At 44.7% G+C, this 19,715-nt stretch overlaps 2 protein-coding genes and 1 long non-coding RNA gene across 3 annotated transcripts; 2 read left to right on the forward strand and 1 right to left on the reverse strand.

Annotated features, from left to right (window-relative positions):
* Window positions 1–1,050: 1,050 nt before the first annotated feature.
* Window positions 1,051–1,329, reverse strand: LOC109532527 (uncharacterized). Its single transcript, XR_002171389.1, has 2 exons — window positions 1,223–1,329; window positions 1,051–1,108 (listed from the first exon to the last, which is right to left on the reverse strand). It is a non-coding gene; the product is annotated as an uncharacterized LOC109532527 (long non-coding RNA).
* Window positions 1,330–11,442: 10,113 nt separating this feature from the next.
* On the forward strand, window positions 11,443–16,120 carry btr02 (bloodthirsty-related gene family, member 2). The gene is made up of 7 exons (XM_019897367.1): window positions 11,443–11,809; window positions 12,364–12,638; window positions 13,701–13,778; window positions 13,863–14,114; window positions 14,184–14,331; window positions 14,416–14,442; window positions 15,558–16,120. The coding sequence occupies exons 2-7, from the start codon at window positions 12,369–12,371 to the stop codon at window positions 16,100–16,102; spliced, it is 1,320 nt and encodes a 439-aa protein (XP_019752926.1). The 5' UTR covers window positions 11,443–11,809; window positions 12,364–12,368; the 3' UTR covers window positions 16,103–16,120.
* A 2,091-nt stretch (window positions 16,121–18,211) lies between these two features.
* Window positions 18,212–19,056, forward strand: cldnk (claudin k). The gene has a single exon (XM_019897371.1). It carries the CDS (start codon window positions 18,240–18,242, stop codon window positions 18,885–18,887), a length of 648 nt encoding a protein of 215 aa, XP_019752930.1. The 5' UTR covers window positions 18,212–18,239; the 3' UTR covers window positions 18,888–19,056.
* Window positions 19,057–19,715: the final 659 nt, after the last annotated feature.

Genomic DNA, 19,715 nt, shown 5'->3' on the forward strand with positions numbered 1-19,715 from the left:
AAAAAATCTACATATCATCAAATACTTTTACCCTTTTGTGTACTCCACTTATCTATTTATACACCTTTCGGTTTGTATATATATACTCATTCTTTCTCCTTTATATATCAATTTTCTTATATTCATTATAAGTACTGCATTTCTTAAATATATTTAATAAATTGATCAATGTAATTCTGTTGAATTACTATATTTTATAAGTATATCAAATGTATCTTATTAACTCTGATTTGTGTAGTTTTTTTTGTACTAATCTTTTGAATTTGTTTTTGAACTCAACCAGCGATTTACTCATCTTCAGGCCCGTTTCGAAATTATTCCACAGATTGACACCTATTACTGATACGCACCTTTGCTTGATGTTTGTTCTTGTTTTGGATTTTTTGTATTGGTTGGTACCCCCAAAATTATAAGAACTATCTCTAATTTCAAAAAACTTCTGGCTTTCTTGGCTGTCGGGTAAAGATTCACAGAGGAAGAACAAGAACTCTCACAACAGCACCAATAAGCGTTCTCAAGTGGAGATAGAAAATAAAGTCAATGGTAATTCTACATCAATTTCACTGGATATTAAAAAAAAGGTTTCTTTTTTCATATTTTTTTTTAAAAACAGTTTAAAATGTCCACGTTAGGTGTTCAGGCCAACTTTTCGGGAATAAGGGCATATTTTACCATTTAAGGGGCGTTTTATCCCCAAATGCAACATCGGATTCGTACCAGAGTGGTCGGGTTGGATAGCCGGGAGGCTGTAGTTACCCCCAGACCTACAGCCCTCACGGGATAACCAAGGGTTATTTTTTAAGAATTTTTTCGAAACGGTCGAAAATGTCAACACGTTAGGCATTCAGGCCAACTTTTCGAGAATAAGGTCATATTTTCCCATTTCAGGGGCGTTTTATTCCCAAATGCAACATTGGATTTGAACGAGAGTGGTCGGGTTGGATAGCCAGGGGGCTGTAGTTACCCCCAGACCTACAGGCCAACTTGTCAGAAATCATGTCAACATGCCAGTTTTCAGAGGCCTTTTATTTCAAAATGCAACATCGGATCCGGACGAGGGTGGTCTGGGTGATGAGCCGGGGTGCTGGATTCCTTCTTTTCGGATGTTCTAAAAATGGGTGAAAAGATCAACATGTTAGAATGCAGGTCATGTCAGAACGCAGGCCATCTTGTCACTTTTCAGAGGACATCAGATCCGAATGAGTGTGGTCTGGTTGGATACCTGGACTGCTCTAGTGTCCTACAGGTCTGGTTTGATTAAGGAATAACTGAAATTCATTTTTAAGAATCTTTTGAAATCAGGAGAGGAGCTCAAAATGTCATATTTGAGAGGCATTTTAATTGGTAATGGAACATTCGATCTGAATGCCAGTAGTGTGGTTGTATACCGGCGTGCCCTTGTGTGTCGACAACCTGGTGTGGTTGCGCAATCACCCAGATTGATTGTTTTCATGATTTTTTTCAATATCAAGTGAAATTGATGTTGAATTAGTTTTAATATCAAGGGAAATTGATGTTGAATCACCGTTGACTTTATTTTCTATCTCCACTTGAGAACGCTTATTGGTGCTGTTCTGAGAGTTCTTGTTCTTCCTCTGTGAATCTTTACTCGACAGCCAAGAAAGTACTTATTTTATACAGTATTTTAATTCATTTCTTTTCACTCAAACAAATGACATTTATGCATTAGTGGAGTCGCTTTTATTTTGAAGGTTGCCAAAGCCACTCGCTGGCGGCAGATTACCGTAATGAACAGTATTGACAATCGCAATGGCGGCTCACTTGACTTCGATTTTGCGAGTGGAGGCTGGCTTGACCGCAGTGAACTGGAGGGGCGTTTCCAGGAAGCTTGTGTCACTGCGGTCAAGCTAGCCTCCACAAAAAAAATCATTGATAAAAAAAAAAAAAAAAACAATTTGGGTGATCGCGCAATCACACCGGGTTGTCGACACACTAGGGCACGCCAGGTATACAACAACAGTACTGGCATTCAGATCGAATGTTCCATTACCAATTAAAATGCCTCTCAAATATGACATTTTGAGCTCCTCTACTTATTGACCTGTTTTCTGACAAGTTGGCCTGAACGCCTAAAATGTTGAAATTTTCGACCGTTTTGAAAATATTCTTAAAAATTGAAACTTAGTTATCCCGTGACGGCTGAAGATACCAACAGCACTCCGGCTATCCAAGCTGACCACTATTGTCAAAATCCGATGTTGCATTTAGGAATAGAAGGCCTCTGAAATGTGGCAAGATGACCTTATTTCCGACAAATTGATCTGAACGCCAAACATGTTGACACTTTCGACCGTTTGAAAAAAATCTTAAAAATTGAATCCGAGTTATCCCTCAAGGGTTGTAGGTCTGGCGATAACTACAGCACTTCGACTATCCAACCGGACCACTTACGTCCAAATCTGATGTTGCATTTGGGAATAGAAGGCCTCCAAAAAGGGAAAATATGACCTGGGTCCCGACATGTTGGCCTGAACGCCCAACATTATGACATTTTCACCCGTTGTGAAAAAATGTTTAAAAATTTAATCCGAGTTATCCCTTGAGGGCTGTCGGTCTGGCGATAACTACAGCACTTCCGCTATCCAACCGGACCACTCTCGTCCTGATCCAATGTTGCATTTGGGAATAGAAGGCCTCCAAAAAGGGAAAATATGACCTGGGTCCCGACATGTTGGCCTGAACGCCCAACATTATGACATTTTCACCCGTTGTGAAAAAATGTTTAAAAATTTAATCCGAGTTATCCCTTGAGGGCTGTCGGTCTGGCGATAACTACAGCACTTCCGCTATCCAACCGGACCACTCTCGTCCTGATCCAATGTTGCATTTGGGAATAGAAGGCCTCCAAAAAGGGAAAATATGACCTGGGTCCCGACATGTTGGCCTGAACGCCCAACATTATGACATTTTCACCCGTTGTGAAAAAATGTTTAAAAATTTAATCCGAGTTATCCCTTGAGGGCTGTCGGTCTGGCGATAACTACAGCACTTCCGCTATCCAACCGGACCACTCTCGTCCTGATCCAATGTTGCATTTGGGAATAGAAGGCCTCCAAAAAGGGAAAATATGACCTGGGTCCCGACATGTTGGCCTGAACGCCCAACATTATGACATTTTCACCCGTTGTGAAAAAATGTTTAAAAATTTAATCCGAGTTATCCCTTGAGGGCTGTCGGTCTGGCGATAACTACAGCACTTCCGCTATCCAACCGGACCACTCTCGTCCTGATCCAATGTTGCATTTGGGAATAGAAGGCCTCCAAAAAGGGAAAATATGACCTGGGTCCCGACATGTTGGCCTGAACGCCCAACATTATGACATTTTCACCCGTTGTGAAAAAATGTTTAAAAATTTAATCCGAGTTATCCCTTGAGGGCTGTCGGTCTGGCGATAACTACAGCACTTCCGCTATCCAACCGGACCACTCTCGTCCTGATCCAATGTTGCATTTGGGAATAGAAGGCCTCCAAAAAGGGAAAATATGACCTGGGTCCCGACATGTTGGCCTGAACGCCCAACATTATGACATTTTCACCCGTTGTGAAAAAATGTTTAAAAATTTAATCCGAGTTATCCCTTGAGGGCTGTCGGTCTGGCGATAACTACAGCACTTCCGCTATCCAACCGGACCACTCTCGTCCTGATCCAATGTTGCATTTGGGAATAGAAGGCCTCCAAAAAGGGAAAATATGACCTGGGTCCCGACATGTTGGCCTGAACGCCCAACATTATGACATTTTCACCCGTTGTGAAAAAATGTTTAAAAATTTAATCCGAGTTATCCCTTGAGGGCTGTAGGTCTGGCGATAACTACAATACTTCGACTATCCAACCGGACCACTCTCGTCCTGATCCAATGTTGCATTTGGGAATAGAAGGCCTCCAAAAAGGGAAAATATGACCTGGGTGCCGACAAGTTGGCCTGAACGCCTAACATGTTGACATTTTCGACCGTTTTGAAAAAATTCTAAAAATTTGAAACTTTGTTATCCCGTGAGGATTGTAGGTCGGGGGATAACGACAGCACTTCCGCTATCCGACCCGACCACTCTCGTCCGGATCCAATGTTGTATTTCGGAATAAAACGCCCCTGAAAAGTGAAAATATGACCATTTTATTCCCAAATGCAACATCAGATTCGGACGGGAGAGGTCGCGTTGGATAGTCGGAGTGCTGTAGTTATCCCCAGACCTGTAGCACTCACGGGATAACGAAAACTCAATTTTTAGGATTTTTTTTCAAAACGGTCGAAAATGTCAACATGTTTGGCGTTAAGGCCAATATGTCAGGACCCAGGTCATCTTGCCACATTCCGAGGCATTCTATTCCCAAATGCAACATCAGATTCAGACGGGACGTGTCACGTTGGAAAGCCGGAGAGCTGTAGTTATCTCCAGACCTACAGCCCTCACGGGATAACGAAAACTCAATTTTAGGAATTTTTTCAAAACAGTCGAAAATGTCAACATGTCAGATCAACTTGTTGGAAATCAGGTCATCTTGCCACATTTCAGAGACCTCTTATTCCCAAATGCATAATCAGATTCGGTCGGGAGATGTCACGTTGGATAACCGGAGAGGTGTAGTTATCCCCGGGCCTCCAGCCCTCACGGGATAACAAACACTCAATTTTTAGGATTTTTTCAAAACGGTCAAAAATGTCAACATGTTTGGCATTCAGGCCAACTTGTCAGAAATCAGGTCAACATGCCAGTTTTCAGAAGCCTTTTATTTCAAAATGCAAAATCGGATCCGGACGAGGGTGGTCTGGGTGGAGAGCCGGGGTGCTGTATTCCTTCTTTTAGGATGTTCTAAAAATGGGCGAAAAGATCAACATGTTAGAATGCAGCTCATGTCAGAACGGAGGCCATCTTGTTCCTTTTCAGAGGCCAACATCAGATCCGAATGAGGGTGGTCTGGTTGGATACCTGGAGTGCTCTAGTGTCCCACACACCTGGTTTGATTGAGGGATAACTGAAATTCATTTTCAAGAATCTTTTGAAATAAGGAGAGGAGCTCAAAATGTCATATTTGAGAGACATTTTAATTGGTAATGGAACATTCGATCTGAATGCCAGTACTGTGGTTGTATACCTGGTGTGCCCTAGTGTATCGACAACCTGGTGTGGTTGTGCAATCACCCAGATTGTTTTTTTTTTTAATATCAGGGGAAATTGATGTAGAATTACCATTGACTTTATTTTCGATCTCCACTTGAGAACGCTTATTGGTGCTGTTCTGAGAGTTCTTGTTCTTCCTCGGTGAATCTTTACCCGACAGCCAAGAAATTACTTATTTTATATTTTTATTAATTTCTTTGAACCCAAACAAATGACGTTTATCCATGAGTGGAGGCTCTTTTATTTTAAAGGTCGCCAACGCCGCTCGCTGGCGACAGATTACCGTAATACACAGTATTGACAATCGCAGTGACGGCTCACTTGACTTCGATTTTGCGAGTGGAGGCTGGCTTGACCGCAGTCTTCCACGTTGCTTTGTTTACCACCAAGAAATCTGTCGCACTATCATCTACGCAATCACAGCGTGGTGACGTAACCAGACGCAAAGTGGTGGATGTGGTGGTGGTGGTGGGGGCGCAGAATCGCCTTCTGTTTTGATCAATATGAAAGGGACAATGTTAGCAGGATTACTTTACAGCGCGTGCAGACTGGCATCCTTCTGCCTAACATCCCATGATTAACATGATGAGGTGTTTTCTTCAGCCATACATCGGCGTGTCCCTTTTATATGGCTGACTACGTCATTCACCACGAACAAATGTAGAGTACAGTTATATTGCCCTCTGCTGGCTCAGTTGCAAAAAGGCAATCACACAACCTTCATAGACAATACTGTATGTCACTGGGTTTGCGTGTCGCCACGGATCACTACAATCCACTAGTTTCAGTGGGAAAAGGGTGACAGATTGTCGCTCCAACCGCTCAACCCTCAGAGTCCCACCTCCACCTACGACGGTGCCGAGGTAAATATGGCCGGACGTCAAGGGGCCGTCACACGCAGACCTTGTTCCAACTGTGGCTCGACCTCGCACCCCATGCGTGCACCAGCTTGCAAAGCCACCGGACAAAGATGCCCGCGCTGTGGGAAGATGAACCACTTCTCCAGGATGTGCCACTCGACCCCCACACCGACAAACCCCTGATCCCGCTCACGTGACCGGTCGAGCCCGACCACCATTCACTCCGTAGGCTCCTGTGCCAAGCCATTCAAGTGGTGCACAGTGGAACTGAACGGCGTGAGCTTGCTACTCCTGCTTGACACTGCAGCCTCCATGTCACTACTGAACGTGTCCACAGTTAGGCGCCTATTTCCCCAGCTCTCGATTAAGGCCAATGCTGAAGACTTGTTTGGCTATGGCCACACTAAGATTGGCATGGTGGGCACCGCCACCTTCGCCGTGCACCATGGCTCTAGAACTCTCCCTGCTTTCACCTTCCAAGTCTCCCGTCATGGCGCCAACCTCTTGGGCTTCGACTTGTTTTGCGCACTCGGTTTTTCCATCACTGACAACGTGGGCGCCACAATTCTGACGGTGCCTACATCTTGGTAGCACCGTTGGCCATCGCTCTTTACAGGTTTGGGCTGTCTCACTGCCTTCAACCATCAGCCACTCATGGATTCTACCGTGCCCCCTGTGATCCAGTCTCTTCGCCGACTGCCCCTCGCCCTGCGCGATGACATCTCGGCCGAGCTACAGAAACTCCTTGATGCTGGTATCATTGAGCGGATTGACGCATCCCCTTGGATCTCCAACCTGGTGGCAGCGAAGAAAAAGACGGGTGGTCTGCGGCCCTGCGTTGACCTCAGAATGGCTAACAAGGCAGTGATTCCTGACAAATACCCACTGCCCACAGTGGAGGAGTTGGCTGCCAAGTTCTATGGGTCCACCGTATTCACAAAACTGGACCTGCGCCAAGGCTACCTACAGGTTCCCCTGCACCCTGACAGTCGTAACCTTATAGCCTTTGTGAGTCACATGGGGGTTTTCCGCTATACCCGCATGCCCTTCGGCCTCAGCTCCACCCCCAGCTGTTTTCAAAAGATCATGGCCACCATCTTCACAAGCATCCCAGGTGTGGTTGTGTACCTGGACGACATCGTAGTGCATGGTGCGACGTGTGACCTGCATGATGACCGCCTCTCCAAGGTGCTCGATGTGCTGGCGAGCCACAACCTCACCCTAAATGGGGAGAAGTGCATCTTTTCGGCATCGGCTACTGAGTTTGTGGGATTTCGCCTAACCGCTGATGGCCTGAGTCCACTACACTCAAACGTTGATGAAGTATTGCGCCTGCCAGAGCCCTCGTGCCCCGCAGAACTGTCCTCCTTTCTGGGCATGACAGCTTTCTACTTGCGCTTCCTCCCCAACTACTTCGATACGACTGCGCCACTACGTACCCTCTACAACCGGGTCGGGGCACAAGCCGCTGCGGTTGTATAGGTGGACTGAGAGATTACAAGCCTACGATTTGGTGGACTGAGAGATTGCAAGCCTATGATTTCACCAATTCATTTCCTTCATTTTGTATTGGCTGCATTTCTTCTATTATGTGTTGTTATGTGAATATTATGTGTTGACATGTCCACTAATCTACCCATGGCCTTCAGGAGTCGTGCTGGCTCAAGTAATATAGCGATAGGACTCTTTCTTTAACCAATTGAAAGTCATATTCACCTTCGCAGGGCCAGAGAACTGGCCCTTGGTGACATCGAGTTCCCAATTGGTTAGCGAGAACAATTTTTTTACTGTCAACTTCAACTCGCAAAATACGTCTGTCGTGCTCAACTGACCTTAATACATTTAATTCACAGCATATCTGGTGAGTATGATGTTTTTGTAATTTTTGTCATGAATTTTGATTGTAAACTTCTCATTGCACCATTTGTGTTTTTGTATAGTATGTATACTGTCAATATTTATTTTTTTACTTGATAAGTGTTATTCAGCAGTGGATTGCGTCGGATGAGTCCCCATCGAAGGCCCAAGTACTAAATTTATGGCCTGCAACTTTCACAGAATTTTGTGTTGCAAAAGGCCTCCTAAAGAGGAAGTTCATTTATTTGATCAAAAATCCCAGTTAGGGCCTTAGCACATTTTTTTACTGAATAAATTGGATGATTCTATTATATAATAGAAATTTCCCTCCAAACAGATATTTCACTTACATAATGGGCGGAGTGGAGTATCAAAAAAACAGAAAAAAACATGTATTGACACCAGATTGTGTAATCGCGTCTGTCTCACTGTGACGGCACACAAGGACACCGTTCTATATTTAGAGTATGCATTTGAGCTGCATTGGGAGAAGATCAAATTTAATGAAGTCCTGTATTGATTATGCCGAGCTGTCTGACGAATAGCTATCAAAGATCTGTGTCTGTAATAGCAGTGATGAGGAAATACACAAATTACAATAAGTCTCAGGTCAAATATGACTTGTGAAAGAACCACTAATATTTTCATCACACAGATTAAATGTTGAATTTAATACTAAATAGGGCATTTGGATAATAATTGAGACAATGATGAAACATGCAATGTGCAGGCATGACTGTCCTCTGCACCCTGAGGACATTTTCCACTTGATATTAAATCATGCACCCAATTATCAAATCAGGCAGACCCACCAAGAGGGAGAGCAAGTGAGCGAGCTGGATAATGGAGAGAGAGGGAGAGACACAGACACATCTGGGGTGTGTTCTCGTGGTTGTCTGCTAGATGAAGCTTGACAACACAAATGGAGAAGAGGAGAAAAGGTAAGGTTGCGTTAAGTACACAAATTTACTGTGGGGCGCGGAGCCCAAAGGCTTTGGGTCATCATTATAAAATACTGTCAAGCTAATTTAATGATCATCAGCAGACATGTGTTTGTTGTGGCAATATATATGATTTATTTGAATACGTTTGGATCATTTCTAACTTGAGCTGAAAATCTTTGTGGAGTTAGACAGATAAAAAATAATGAGAGTTAAAAACAGTGTTTGACATTTTTCAGAACTTTTGTACTTAGTGAACTACCCGAATATAAGACGGCCCTGATTATAAGACGAACCCCTCTTTTTCAAGACTCAAGTATGAAAAAAGACTTTTTGAACACCAAATTAATTTTTATACAGAAAATAATTACACTACATCTGAAACAAATGATTCTAACAATATATTTGAGAGAAAAAGCATGTTATTTTGCCTCATTCAAATCATATCTGAAAATTTAAATATGTAAACTAAAGTGCAATCACCTTCGTAAATGAATGGCTTCTGGTTTTTGAAATGTAAATTACATCATAACTTCTCCTCAGCTGCCATTAACCTGGCTGATCTTCGACCCACTTTTCTCCAGATTGTCGCTATGTTTCTCCATTTTCTGTTATCTCGTCTATTATTTTCTTTTCTTTCTTACAGCTATTTTTTTTTCTTCTTTGTGCTACCGCTATTTTTATTTTTATTCTTCGTGACAGGGGTTCACTTTGGCCTGGGGAGTCAAGTTCAGCATTTGCTTCATTGATATCTAGCGCCATCTAGCATCGTGAATGGGTATAATGTCTAGACCCCGAATATAAGATGACCCCCACTTTTTCAGTCTTATTTCAATGCAAAAAACACCCTCTTATATTCGGGCCACTATGGTATATAAGAGTTGAATGGTATTGAATGCACGTAAGCAAGTGTTGAAATCAGCCTCGTCGCCACAGGGTCCTCCTTGGAGCTGAGGCTGATGGTTGTCGGCAGCAGCGGACCGTCTCAGTTCCAGCTGACCAACGCTATCCTGGGAAGGGAGGAGTTCCCTAGGGACACCACGAGCATCTCTGGCAGCCGTAAGATTTTGGGGGAGCTGGCGGGGCGGCGGGTGGCCGTGATCAGCGCCCCCAACCTCTATGACAAAGATATATCTCGCGTCAAGAGGAAGATGGAGCTGAGGAGGTCCAAATGCTTGTCAGTGCCCGGTCCCCACGCTTTTCTGGTGGCCTTCGACATGGCGAAAATTTCACCGAATGACATCAGGACCCCACAGCTCATGATGAGACGTTTTGGAAGACGTTGTTTAAGACATTGCATCGTCCTGCTCGCCTACGACGGCAGCCCGGACAGCAAGGCCTTGGAAGGTGTCGTGCAGAACACCGACTGGCCCCTGAGGCATCTGATTGAGGACTTTGGTGGCCGCTTTTACATTTTCAGCAAGGACTGGCGGGACCGCAGCCGCGAGCAGGAACTTCTGCAGAAAATCGAGTGGATGGTGGCCTCCCTGGGCGGCGCCTGCTTCTCCAGCGGAACCTTCCAGAAGGCCGAGCGCAGCGTTAAGAAGGAGGAAAAAAGACTCATGAAGAAGATGGCAGCCGATAACGAGAAAGCATGGAGCGAGCTGGAGAAGAAGTACCTGTCAGATGAGTTGTACCGGCGCAAAGACGCCCACACGGCTAGCATCAGCGCGGAGATAAGGGCCAAGGCCGAAGTGGACAATGGCTGGCTCAGGACGTCCCTGGCGAGGGGGGTGGGCTCGGGCGTGGTCGTAGGGGCCGTGATGGGGGCACTGGTGGGCTCTATAGAGGGACCGGGAGGAATGGTGCTGTACGGCATCATCGGTGGAGCGCTGGGCGCGTCGGCAGGGGGTGCTGCTCAGGTGGCCACAAAGCACATGGAGGACAGAGTAGCACCACCTGCCAGACTCAACTTCAACTCCATCTTCATCAATCGCTTCTTTGCAACACCTCGGCCCTGACAGTAGCACCCAACATTAGCACAATGTCTTTAGCTTTATTTTTACCTTAACAAAAACAACAATTCTCAGTTTTAATTTCAAACTCCCAGTAAAGTGAAAACTGTGGAAATTGGACTCATCACAGAGAAGAGTGTTGTTAAGGGCTTGTCAAATATGAAAAGTTCAAACAATAGAAGTATTTTAAATGATCTTTCAAGTCATCACAAATCAGCTTTTGTTTCCATTGCAGCAACTGAATGAAATGAAACCCCACTATGCTAAACTGTCAATTAAATAACACTTCTCTGACCTGGAAAACATGTTGCTCCTTCCTCTAGCATCTTTCGTATGCCTACACGTAACTGCAACGTTTAAGGCATGTAAATATATCCACTTAACGCTTAACTGCAGCACCTGGACTCTATCCCACTGTTCGCTGTGGGCCTTTCACACGGCGCGGCAACAAGGCGCTCTAATGCTGACACGGCAGCACAAAGCCCTGCAAGAAATCATCCCATTTCACTCATTTGGTGTGAACCTTATTAATAATGTATCTTTTTTTTTCATCCATGTTTGCCAGGGACGTATCATGACAGGCAGAACAACGAACCGCTTTCATGCAACATATTTTAGCTTGATGTTTAACTAACAAGCTAAGACTTGACACTGAGTGACTATATTTCTGTCCGCGAAAACTGAGCGTTCTTGTCATTGGAAAGGCATCGTTTTTGAGACAGCGTTGGCACAAGATTTTGTGGCTCTACCTAATGAACTGTTCAGCATGTGTAGATCAAAACAACTAGAGCTGTCTAACGCCGTTTCCTAGGTTTGAGAATACGTCACCCTTTTTCGACGCCTGTAGTGAACCTCATACCATTTTAAAGCCCAGCCTCCAGTAGTGTTTGCCTATAAAGGAGCTCAGATAACATTCCGGGTGGAGTTTGTTCTATTCGAGAATGTTTGACAACCCAACACACCTTCGTGCAGCATAAAACATTCAGTGTTCTTCCTTGTTTACCTTTGAGCCTGTGGAGAGACGAGACAAGAGCAGACTTCTGGACAGGAGAGGTGAGGCTGCACTTTACTACACCTTTTTAACATCATTAATATCATTTTTAACTCCTTCATTTCGAAACAAACACTACCCACTACATGGCACGTGAGGCATTGAAATATTCCATGAACACAAAAAAAAATTCGATATGTGAGATGGGTGGGAGTCAAACCTGAATGGACAACGGAGGACAACTGTACCTGAAACAAAAATAATTAGATTTCCATAGTTACAATTTTGTGTTGCATTTTAGCTCCTCGGCGATGTAGTACAGTAGTCACCTATGTGTGGCCTGTACCTGTTTGTCCACATGCTTTTCATATTCTAAATAACTGTAGTCATTCTTTGTAAGATTGCACTTTAGCGGGAAGGAGCTCAGTCTGAACAGTGGTGGTAAGGACTACAATATATTTCATCGGCCGTCCTCGAATAGGCCTCAGACAAATTTCAAGGGGGTATAAATATTGGGAGGTTACAGACAGTCCTAGCTCAGCCGCCACCCTAATGAGAACAGACAATCTGACTGGAATTCTGTCCTGCCTCATCCTTTCCTCGCTGCCATTTTCAGCCCCAATGGCGTCAACCGTCAGCCTCCTCCCCGAGAAGTCCCTGCTGTGCTCTCTGTGTAAGGACATCTTCAGCAGTCCAGTCACCACCCCGTGCGGACACAGCTTCTGCCTGTCCTGCCTTTGCGACTACTGGATGCGACACCAGTCCAGATACTGCCCCTGCTGCCGGCGACTCTTCGCCAACAGGCCCGACCTCAGTGTCAACCATATCCTTGCCGAAATCTCGGACAATTACAAGAAGACCAGACCACAAAAGATACCAGATGAAGAAACGGTGCGTTATTCTCTTCCGCCTTGTTATATGCGGCACATTGGGGTGAGAGGTGGAGTCCAACCTGGCCAATAAATAGGCACATTTACTTAGACAAAACAACAACGACAACAACAACAAAAAACATACCAATCATACCTTCAACGAACCTAATATGAATGTTTTGGGGATGTGAGAAGAAGGCGGAGTACACAGATACACTGAATGTACAGGTGACACATAAAAATCAAAGATATACAGGAAAACAACTGAAACATAAAACACTAAAATAGGTGCTCATGCCGGAGTTGAAAGCCAAAGCCCGGTGCATCTGTTCTTCCCACTCCAGAATCCCACAGAATCAAAAATTGGTCATTCTTGGTCATCATCTAGACAATGAACGCACAAATGGGCAGACAAACATAAATACATCATTATTATTAGGATTACTAGTCATAATATTATAATTTTGACATTTAAGTGTTTTCCCCTCCCCAGACTCCCAAATGGTACAATCCAGACATTTTATGTTCCAGAAAGTGACCAGCTAGCAGAAAGAAAGACGAACGAACACAAGAGTGACGCTCTATTAATTTTTTCCTCTTATGTTCGTGGAGTTGTTTTGCTTCCTTGCCTTTTACGCTATTGCACAGGTGTCAAACTCAAGGGCCGAGGGCCAGATCTGGCCTGCCGCATCATTTTATGCGGCCCACGAAAGCAGCTCAAATATGTCAACGTCCATGGTCCTTTCTATTTCAAAATTCTCATTTGTAATAAATAAGAGATATATTCGAAACATGTTCTTGTTCCCAAACCCCTCATGATCGTAACTTAAACAATAGTTGAATCAACACTTATTCTTGACTTCTAGATATGGTTTCAGTCATAATGGCCCTACTGGGAAACAGTAACTAAAATGTGGCCTGTGCAAAAAATGAGTTTGACAGCCCTGCGCTATTGGGTCAATGTTGAAACACCCCAATCATAGAACCACCATTTGTACAGTCACATTGTAGCACAGTAATATCTGCGGGAATTGCAGGTTGTAGTTTAAAGCATCTTTTGGGTGTTTGTGTCATGCTTTAGGTTATCAATGTTGAGCAAATGATTCAAGAGAGGCTGCAGAAGGTAGACAGGTTGAAGACTTCTCTTGAGCTCCAAAAGGTAAGGTTGAAACTCAATCCACAATCAGTCCTACGTGACATCTCTTACTAAATGCTGAATGGTGGTTTTGTGTCAACCAAGCAGAGCTCTTACCTCAGAGAAGTGCGCGAGAGCCAAAAAGTCTTCTCAGCCCTCGTCCACGCCATGGAGAAGAGCCACAAAGCAGTGGTGGCGGCCATCGAAGAGCGCCAAAAGGAAGAGCAGAAGAAAGTCCAGAACCTGGTGCAGGAGTTGGAGCAGGAGATCCGGGAACTGACAAAGGAGTCTGCCGTATCCGATTCTCTAGTTCCTGAAAAAACTAGTGATCAGCAGGATGAATTAAAAGAAGATTCCACGGTAAGTACCTTCTTCCTACCATCACAGATGACATAACAGTGACCTTGACCACCTGCGTGTTTCTTCCAGAATGTTGTACCTCCTGGACAAGCGGTCCAGTTCAAGGATTGGTCCATGGTTACCATAGAAACTGACCCATGTGTCGGGGTCACCAGGAGAGCACTGTCGGAAATGATGGCGAAGATAAAGATGGAAGTAAACAGGCTATCCAAATCCGGTCAGTTCGTAGTTGGTCTTATTTGAGCATCTTATGATGCACTACACAAATACACTGATGTATGTATTTCTTTTTAATTGGCAGAACTTAAGAGAATTCAGAGATACATTGGTGAGTCTTTATCTGCACATACATTCAATTTGAATTAGTGTTAAATTATCAGAATAAAATACAGCAGGAGATCTAAAGTCTGCATGTTTGGATATAGAAACACATTTTCCCATCGGAAACAATGGAAGTAACGAATAGACAAGAGTGAGTCGAGACTTATTAGGCACATAAAAAGTGTACAAGCCTCAGCAGTGCTCAGTCCAAAGCAGGGTGTAATGATTTTTACATTTGAAGTGATTTTTTTAATGGTAAAAGGAAATTCCATCAAAAGTTCAAAGTCAAATTCAGCTGGCAGAGATTTTTTTCCATATCAGTAGAACCTCTAACGAGGGTCACATTGCTGATCACATTCCAAACCTCCCTGCACAGAGGTGAAAAGCATTGATATATAGAAACCGTATGACTGACAGGCACGACGCCAAAAGTCAAAACAAATATATGAAGAAGAAAAAAATCATAAACGTTTACCACTTCCTTGTGCTTTAAATACATTTAGATGCAGTGAAGGACAATTGCAGGCATAAAATGTAAGGAAGCCACTGCATGTAGTGTAGTGTACAGGAAGGAGCCCTGCAATAAATACTGGAATGAAAAGCAGATTGCAATTGCCTATCGATGCCGCAAAATGATAATGAAGCACATTTTTTATATCAGATGGGGCTTCGCCGAAGGATAAGCAAACAGTGCTGAAGCAATTTTTTCAGTAAATAGTCGTGGAAAGAAAGTGAAAATCTATCAACAGGCATTCCTTCAAAAACTCCTAATTACAAATATGCATGTGTCTCGAAGAGGCAGGTCCTCTTAGGCTGACGTGACATTGGCCAGTCTTTGTGTGATTTTCAGGACGTGAGCTGTGGCAGACAGCAGCACACTTTGGAGTAAAACCAAACATTTGCGGAATAACGTGTCTGTGAAATCTCTATCTAGTGTATTTATTATTTCCAAACAAGCAAACTTTTAGAGGTTTCACTGTAGGCTACTTTATTGATTTTTTTTGTTATCATTCTAAAATTCAGTGTTGGAAATTTCATGGTAAAAACAATCCGTTGGAAATTGAAATTCAGATGGCCCAAATATACTTCATGCTCAAGAACTGTGACCTCCCTTCGTTACAGTGGATGTCAATCTAAGCGCCAAGACGGCCCACCCCACCCTTTCAGTCTCTGATGACAGAAAACAGGTGAGGCAGAGCGACAAGCGCCACGAGGTGCCGGACCACCCCAAACGCTTCGACCGCGTGGCCAACGTCCTCGCCAAGGAGAGCTTCAGTTGCGGGAGATCCTACTGGGAGGTAGAGGTCGGCGACAAGACGGAATGGAGCTTGGGCGCGGTCCGAGAGTCCATCAACAGGAAGGGACGCTTCACCGTCTGCCCTGCCAACGGTTTCTGGACTCTGAGTCTGAAGATGGGCGGGCAGTACGTCGCCAACACATCTCCGGCGAGTGCGGTCGCGTTGGAGCAGAGGCCCAGAAAGGTGGCTGTCTATGTGGATTACGCCGAAGGCCGCGTGTCCTTCTACTGCGCCGAGACGGGCATCCACATTCATACCTTCACCGACACGTTCACAGACAGCCTGCACCCGTTCTTCTGTCCCGGTCGGCTGCATGGTGGCAAAAATGCTGAGCCGCTCATCATTAGCTCCAGTTTTTGCAGCATCTGATCACACTGGACAGAAGGTCGTGATCCTTTCATAGTTCTGTAGTGTGGACACACATCTCCCTAACATGTCAACGTTGTTTTCTACACTTATCGTTCTGGAGACAAAGGAGTCCCGGGTCCTATTTGTCCTGTTTAAGGGGACTGTCAGGGATGTTGAAAATATTACAGCCAGGCAGGAAGTACAGAAGATGCCCAAAGAGGAGACTGGTGAATGGGATGAGGTAAGAGCTCAAGCAGAAGCGTTCTACACTTGAAAACATCAATGAAGCCAGAAGATGAGCAGACACGAGACCGCAGCAGGACTGGGCCAGCGGGCGAGGGAGGTGGAGTTGTCCGCAGTCAAACAGCGGCTTATTGTGCTCTTACACCAGGCACCGGGAGACACATTCATGCATTCACACAAACACACACACACACGGACTCCCATGCTTGTGCCTGCTGCCACACCACTTAGGCAGCATCTCGTCCCCACTTAACGCTGATCGAGGCTCAGACGCCAGCTGCCTGTTGGTGGAACCATTAAACTCCACCCATCGCACCTCAAGGACGTCGGACCACCTGTTCCGCTGAGCCACTGAGGACAGGGAGAGTCCACTTTAAGGTAAATAGAGTTTTTGTTTTGTTTTTTGTTTTCAAATCACTCCAAAAATGGGTTTTGAGTCACATAAATGTCATCTTTGCAGATGTTTTTCTGTATAGCTTGGGTGCCCTCTGAGGGCTTCATTGTGTGCACTTATCAATTTGATATTCTTCACGTTTTTTATTGGACATTCAAAACCGAGGCCAATGTAGGTTGAGATATGATCATCAGTTAAATAAAAACAGCATCAGCTTTACTTTATAGGTGGCAAAGGAAATTGTTCTTATTCCGCTTTTTCAACCAGACATTTTACACTCGAAATATAAAAAGCCAAATGGAATGATATCAATAGTAGTCGAGAGGCTTCTCCTGATCTGGATCCAATTGAATAGACAGATCTTCTGCATAGCCCTGAATAGTCTTCCTAGAATTATTCTATGCATTATTCAACCAAAAGAAATGGGACTCTTACCATCAATATCTATTCACATCCACAGCTAACGTTTCGAGACTGGTTCTTTTCCCCGCAAGCAATGAACCAATATTCAAAGGCTTTATATTAGCATCGTTAGACCGTTTGATTCCCAGGAATGGTCGATTGTGGATACTGACTGACGTAGTTCTTACTCTGGCCCACTCCAAAACGGCTCCATGAAAGCTTGCTTGTGTTCGCCAAACAGCTCGGTGCTTTTTCCAAGGTTAGCCGCTTAGCTCGACTCCCACAGACAACCCCCTGTCAAAGGAGGCCTTTCTCTGTTTCTTCTCTGTTGTCATTCTCTCTCTCTTTCTCGCCACCAAACACGAACCCGGCTCCAAATAGTTATGATAACCATATGCTCGCGTAGTCTTTGCGTTGAATGTCCGTCCATCCATCTATTCATTTTCTGTAGTGCTTTTCCTCATGAAGGTCACAGATGAGCTGGAGCCTGCTGTGGATATAAAATGTTTACTTGGCCTGGTTCAAATGCCGTTTTTTTTTTTTTAAACATAAAAATACCACCAAGATAAATCATATCAAACTAATTTTAAATGGGGATCAGCACATAATAGTTAACCCCTGATAAAATTCAAATGTTCGAGTAGGCTTTTCCTGCCAGTTACTTGGATTCTTGCAAAAGCCTGAAGGTTTTTTGCCAACACTGACTGTTATTTGCTATTTGGAGCTGTTCATAATTCCCTCCATGAAGTCGCCTCCACGTTGCTGCCACCAGCATGCTTCACTTTTAGTCTGATGCTCTTTTGGTGAAACACAGCTTTTGAATTATGGCCAACAGTTTGTCGCTTGGTTTCGTCAGAGAATAACAAGATGGTCTGAAGACATCTAAGAAAACATTATGTGGTGCCAAATTCAAATCAAATTCTATGCTCTGTACTGTCTTCCAGAGTAGAATGTGATAAAACATTTGTTTTTGGTCATTTTCTGGTTTTTAGATCAGCCGTCCTGGTTTAAGCCAAGTGACATCATCACCCACAGACGAAGGACTAAGCAGAGGAACACGATTGAAGGATTCCACTCAACAAGCAGGGACTTATTTCAAAACCACCGCATTCAAATAACATGGCGACAACGGGCATGCAGCTGGTAGGCCTCATCATGTCCATCCTGGGCTGGGTGGCTGGAGCGGTCGTGATCCTGGTGCCGCTGTGGCGAGTCACTGCCTTCATCGGCAACAACTTGGTGACCGCTCAAATCATCTGGGAAGGCCTATGGATGAATTGCATCGTGCAGAGTACGGGTCAGATCCAGTGTAAGGTCTACGACAGCATGCTGGCGCTGCCCAGCGACATGCAGGCTGCCCGTGGCCTCACCGTGCTCTCGGTCATGCTGTGCGCCGTGGCCCTGGCTCTAGGGGTGCTCGGTGTTAAGTGCACCAAGTGCGTGGGGGTCAACAGCCTCAAGGCGCGCATCGCCCGTATCTCGGGGGTACTCTTTGCTGTCGCCGGCTTCCTCTTCCTGGTTCCCGTCTGTTGGACCGCCCACTCCATCATCAGGGATTTCTACGACCCGCACGTGGCTGCCCCACACAAGCGCGAACTGGGCCCGGGGCTCTACATCGGCTGGGGGGCGGCGGCGTTGCTCCTGGTCGGCGGGTCTCTGCTGTACGCCGGCTCGAGTCCGCCCGGCATGCCCGGCTCGCCCACCTTCAGTAGTGGAGAAAGCAGCCCCCGTCGGGCACCGGCTTCACAGGTTAAAGGCTACGTCTAACATGGCCAACTTCAAGGTTTCCTCCCAACTGATGAAAAGCCTGTTTCACCCTCCTCTTGATATTTAATATTTTCCAGCAGGGTTAGAGAAAATTGAACTCCACCTCTGATCAAATAACCTTTTCTTCTATGTATGTCATTGTAAAATACAATAAAACAGTTGGCCTTTACTCGTGTAAATCGTTTTTCTTCTCCCGTTTTTTCCTAGCATTGACACAAATATTGAAAAGGTTTGGGCCACTTCAAAATGCCCTCGTTCCTTAATAAAAAGCTGTTTTTTCCAATGAAGATTCTTTCATCAATCCATTTTCTATACCATTTTTCCAGTCAGTCATAACAAAGGACAATTTAAATCTTCTGTGAATCTGAGATGCATTTTTGGGGAATGTGGGAAGAAGCTGGAGTAGCCAGAGAAAACCCAGTAGCATAATAACAGAAATCAAAGGCAAGATCATCATCAGCACTACAACTGTCAAGCCAATTAATATTAAAGTTGTTTGGATATTTTCATCCATCCTTTATCTGAACCGCTTTGTCCTCAAGAGGGTCGTGGGCATTCTGGAGCCTATCCCAGCCGTCTGCGGGCAGTCAGCGGGGCACACCCTGAACTGGTTGCCAGCCAATTGCAGGGCGCGCGTAGATAAACAAACATTTGCGCTCTCAATCACACCCTAGGGAGAATTTACAGTGACCAATCAACCTACGATGCATGTTTTTGGAATGTGGGAGGAAACCAAAAAAATATTATTTTCTTAAAACATGATAGCAAACCTTTGAATTGTAGTTTATCAACACCGGTGACTGCGTGACCTGAAATCATCTGGGTGAT

The sequence above is a fragment of the Hippocampus comes genome, unplaced genomic scaffold (genome assembly GCF_001891065.2).
Source record: "Hippocampus comes isolate QL1 unplaced genomic scaffold, H_comes_QL1_v1.1 scaffold238, whole genome shotgun sequence".
In the NCBI taxonomy this organism is placed as follows: Eukaryota; Metazoa; Chordata; class Actinopteri; order Syngnathiformes; family Syngnathidae; genus Hippocampus; species Hippocampus comes.

Coding starts and splice junctions, on each gene's coding strand:
- btr02 (XM_019897367.1), top strand. CDS start 12,369: ATGGCGTCAACCGTCAGCCTCCTCCCCGAGAAGTCCCTGCTGTGCTCT. Junction 13,779..13,862: donor CTTCTCTTGAGCTCCAAAAG/GTAAGGTTGAAA, acceptor TCAACCAAGCAG/AGCTCTTACCTCAGAGAAGT. Junction 14,115..14,183: donor AATTAAAAGAAGATTCCACG/GTAAGTACCTTC, acceptor TGTTTCTTCCAG/AATGTTGTACCTCCTGGACA.
- cldnk (XM_019897371.1), top strand. CDS start 18,240: ATGGCGACAACGGGCATGCAGCTGGTAGGCCTCATCATGTCCATCCTG.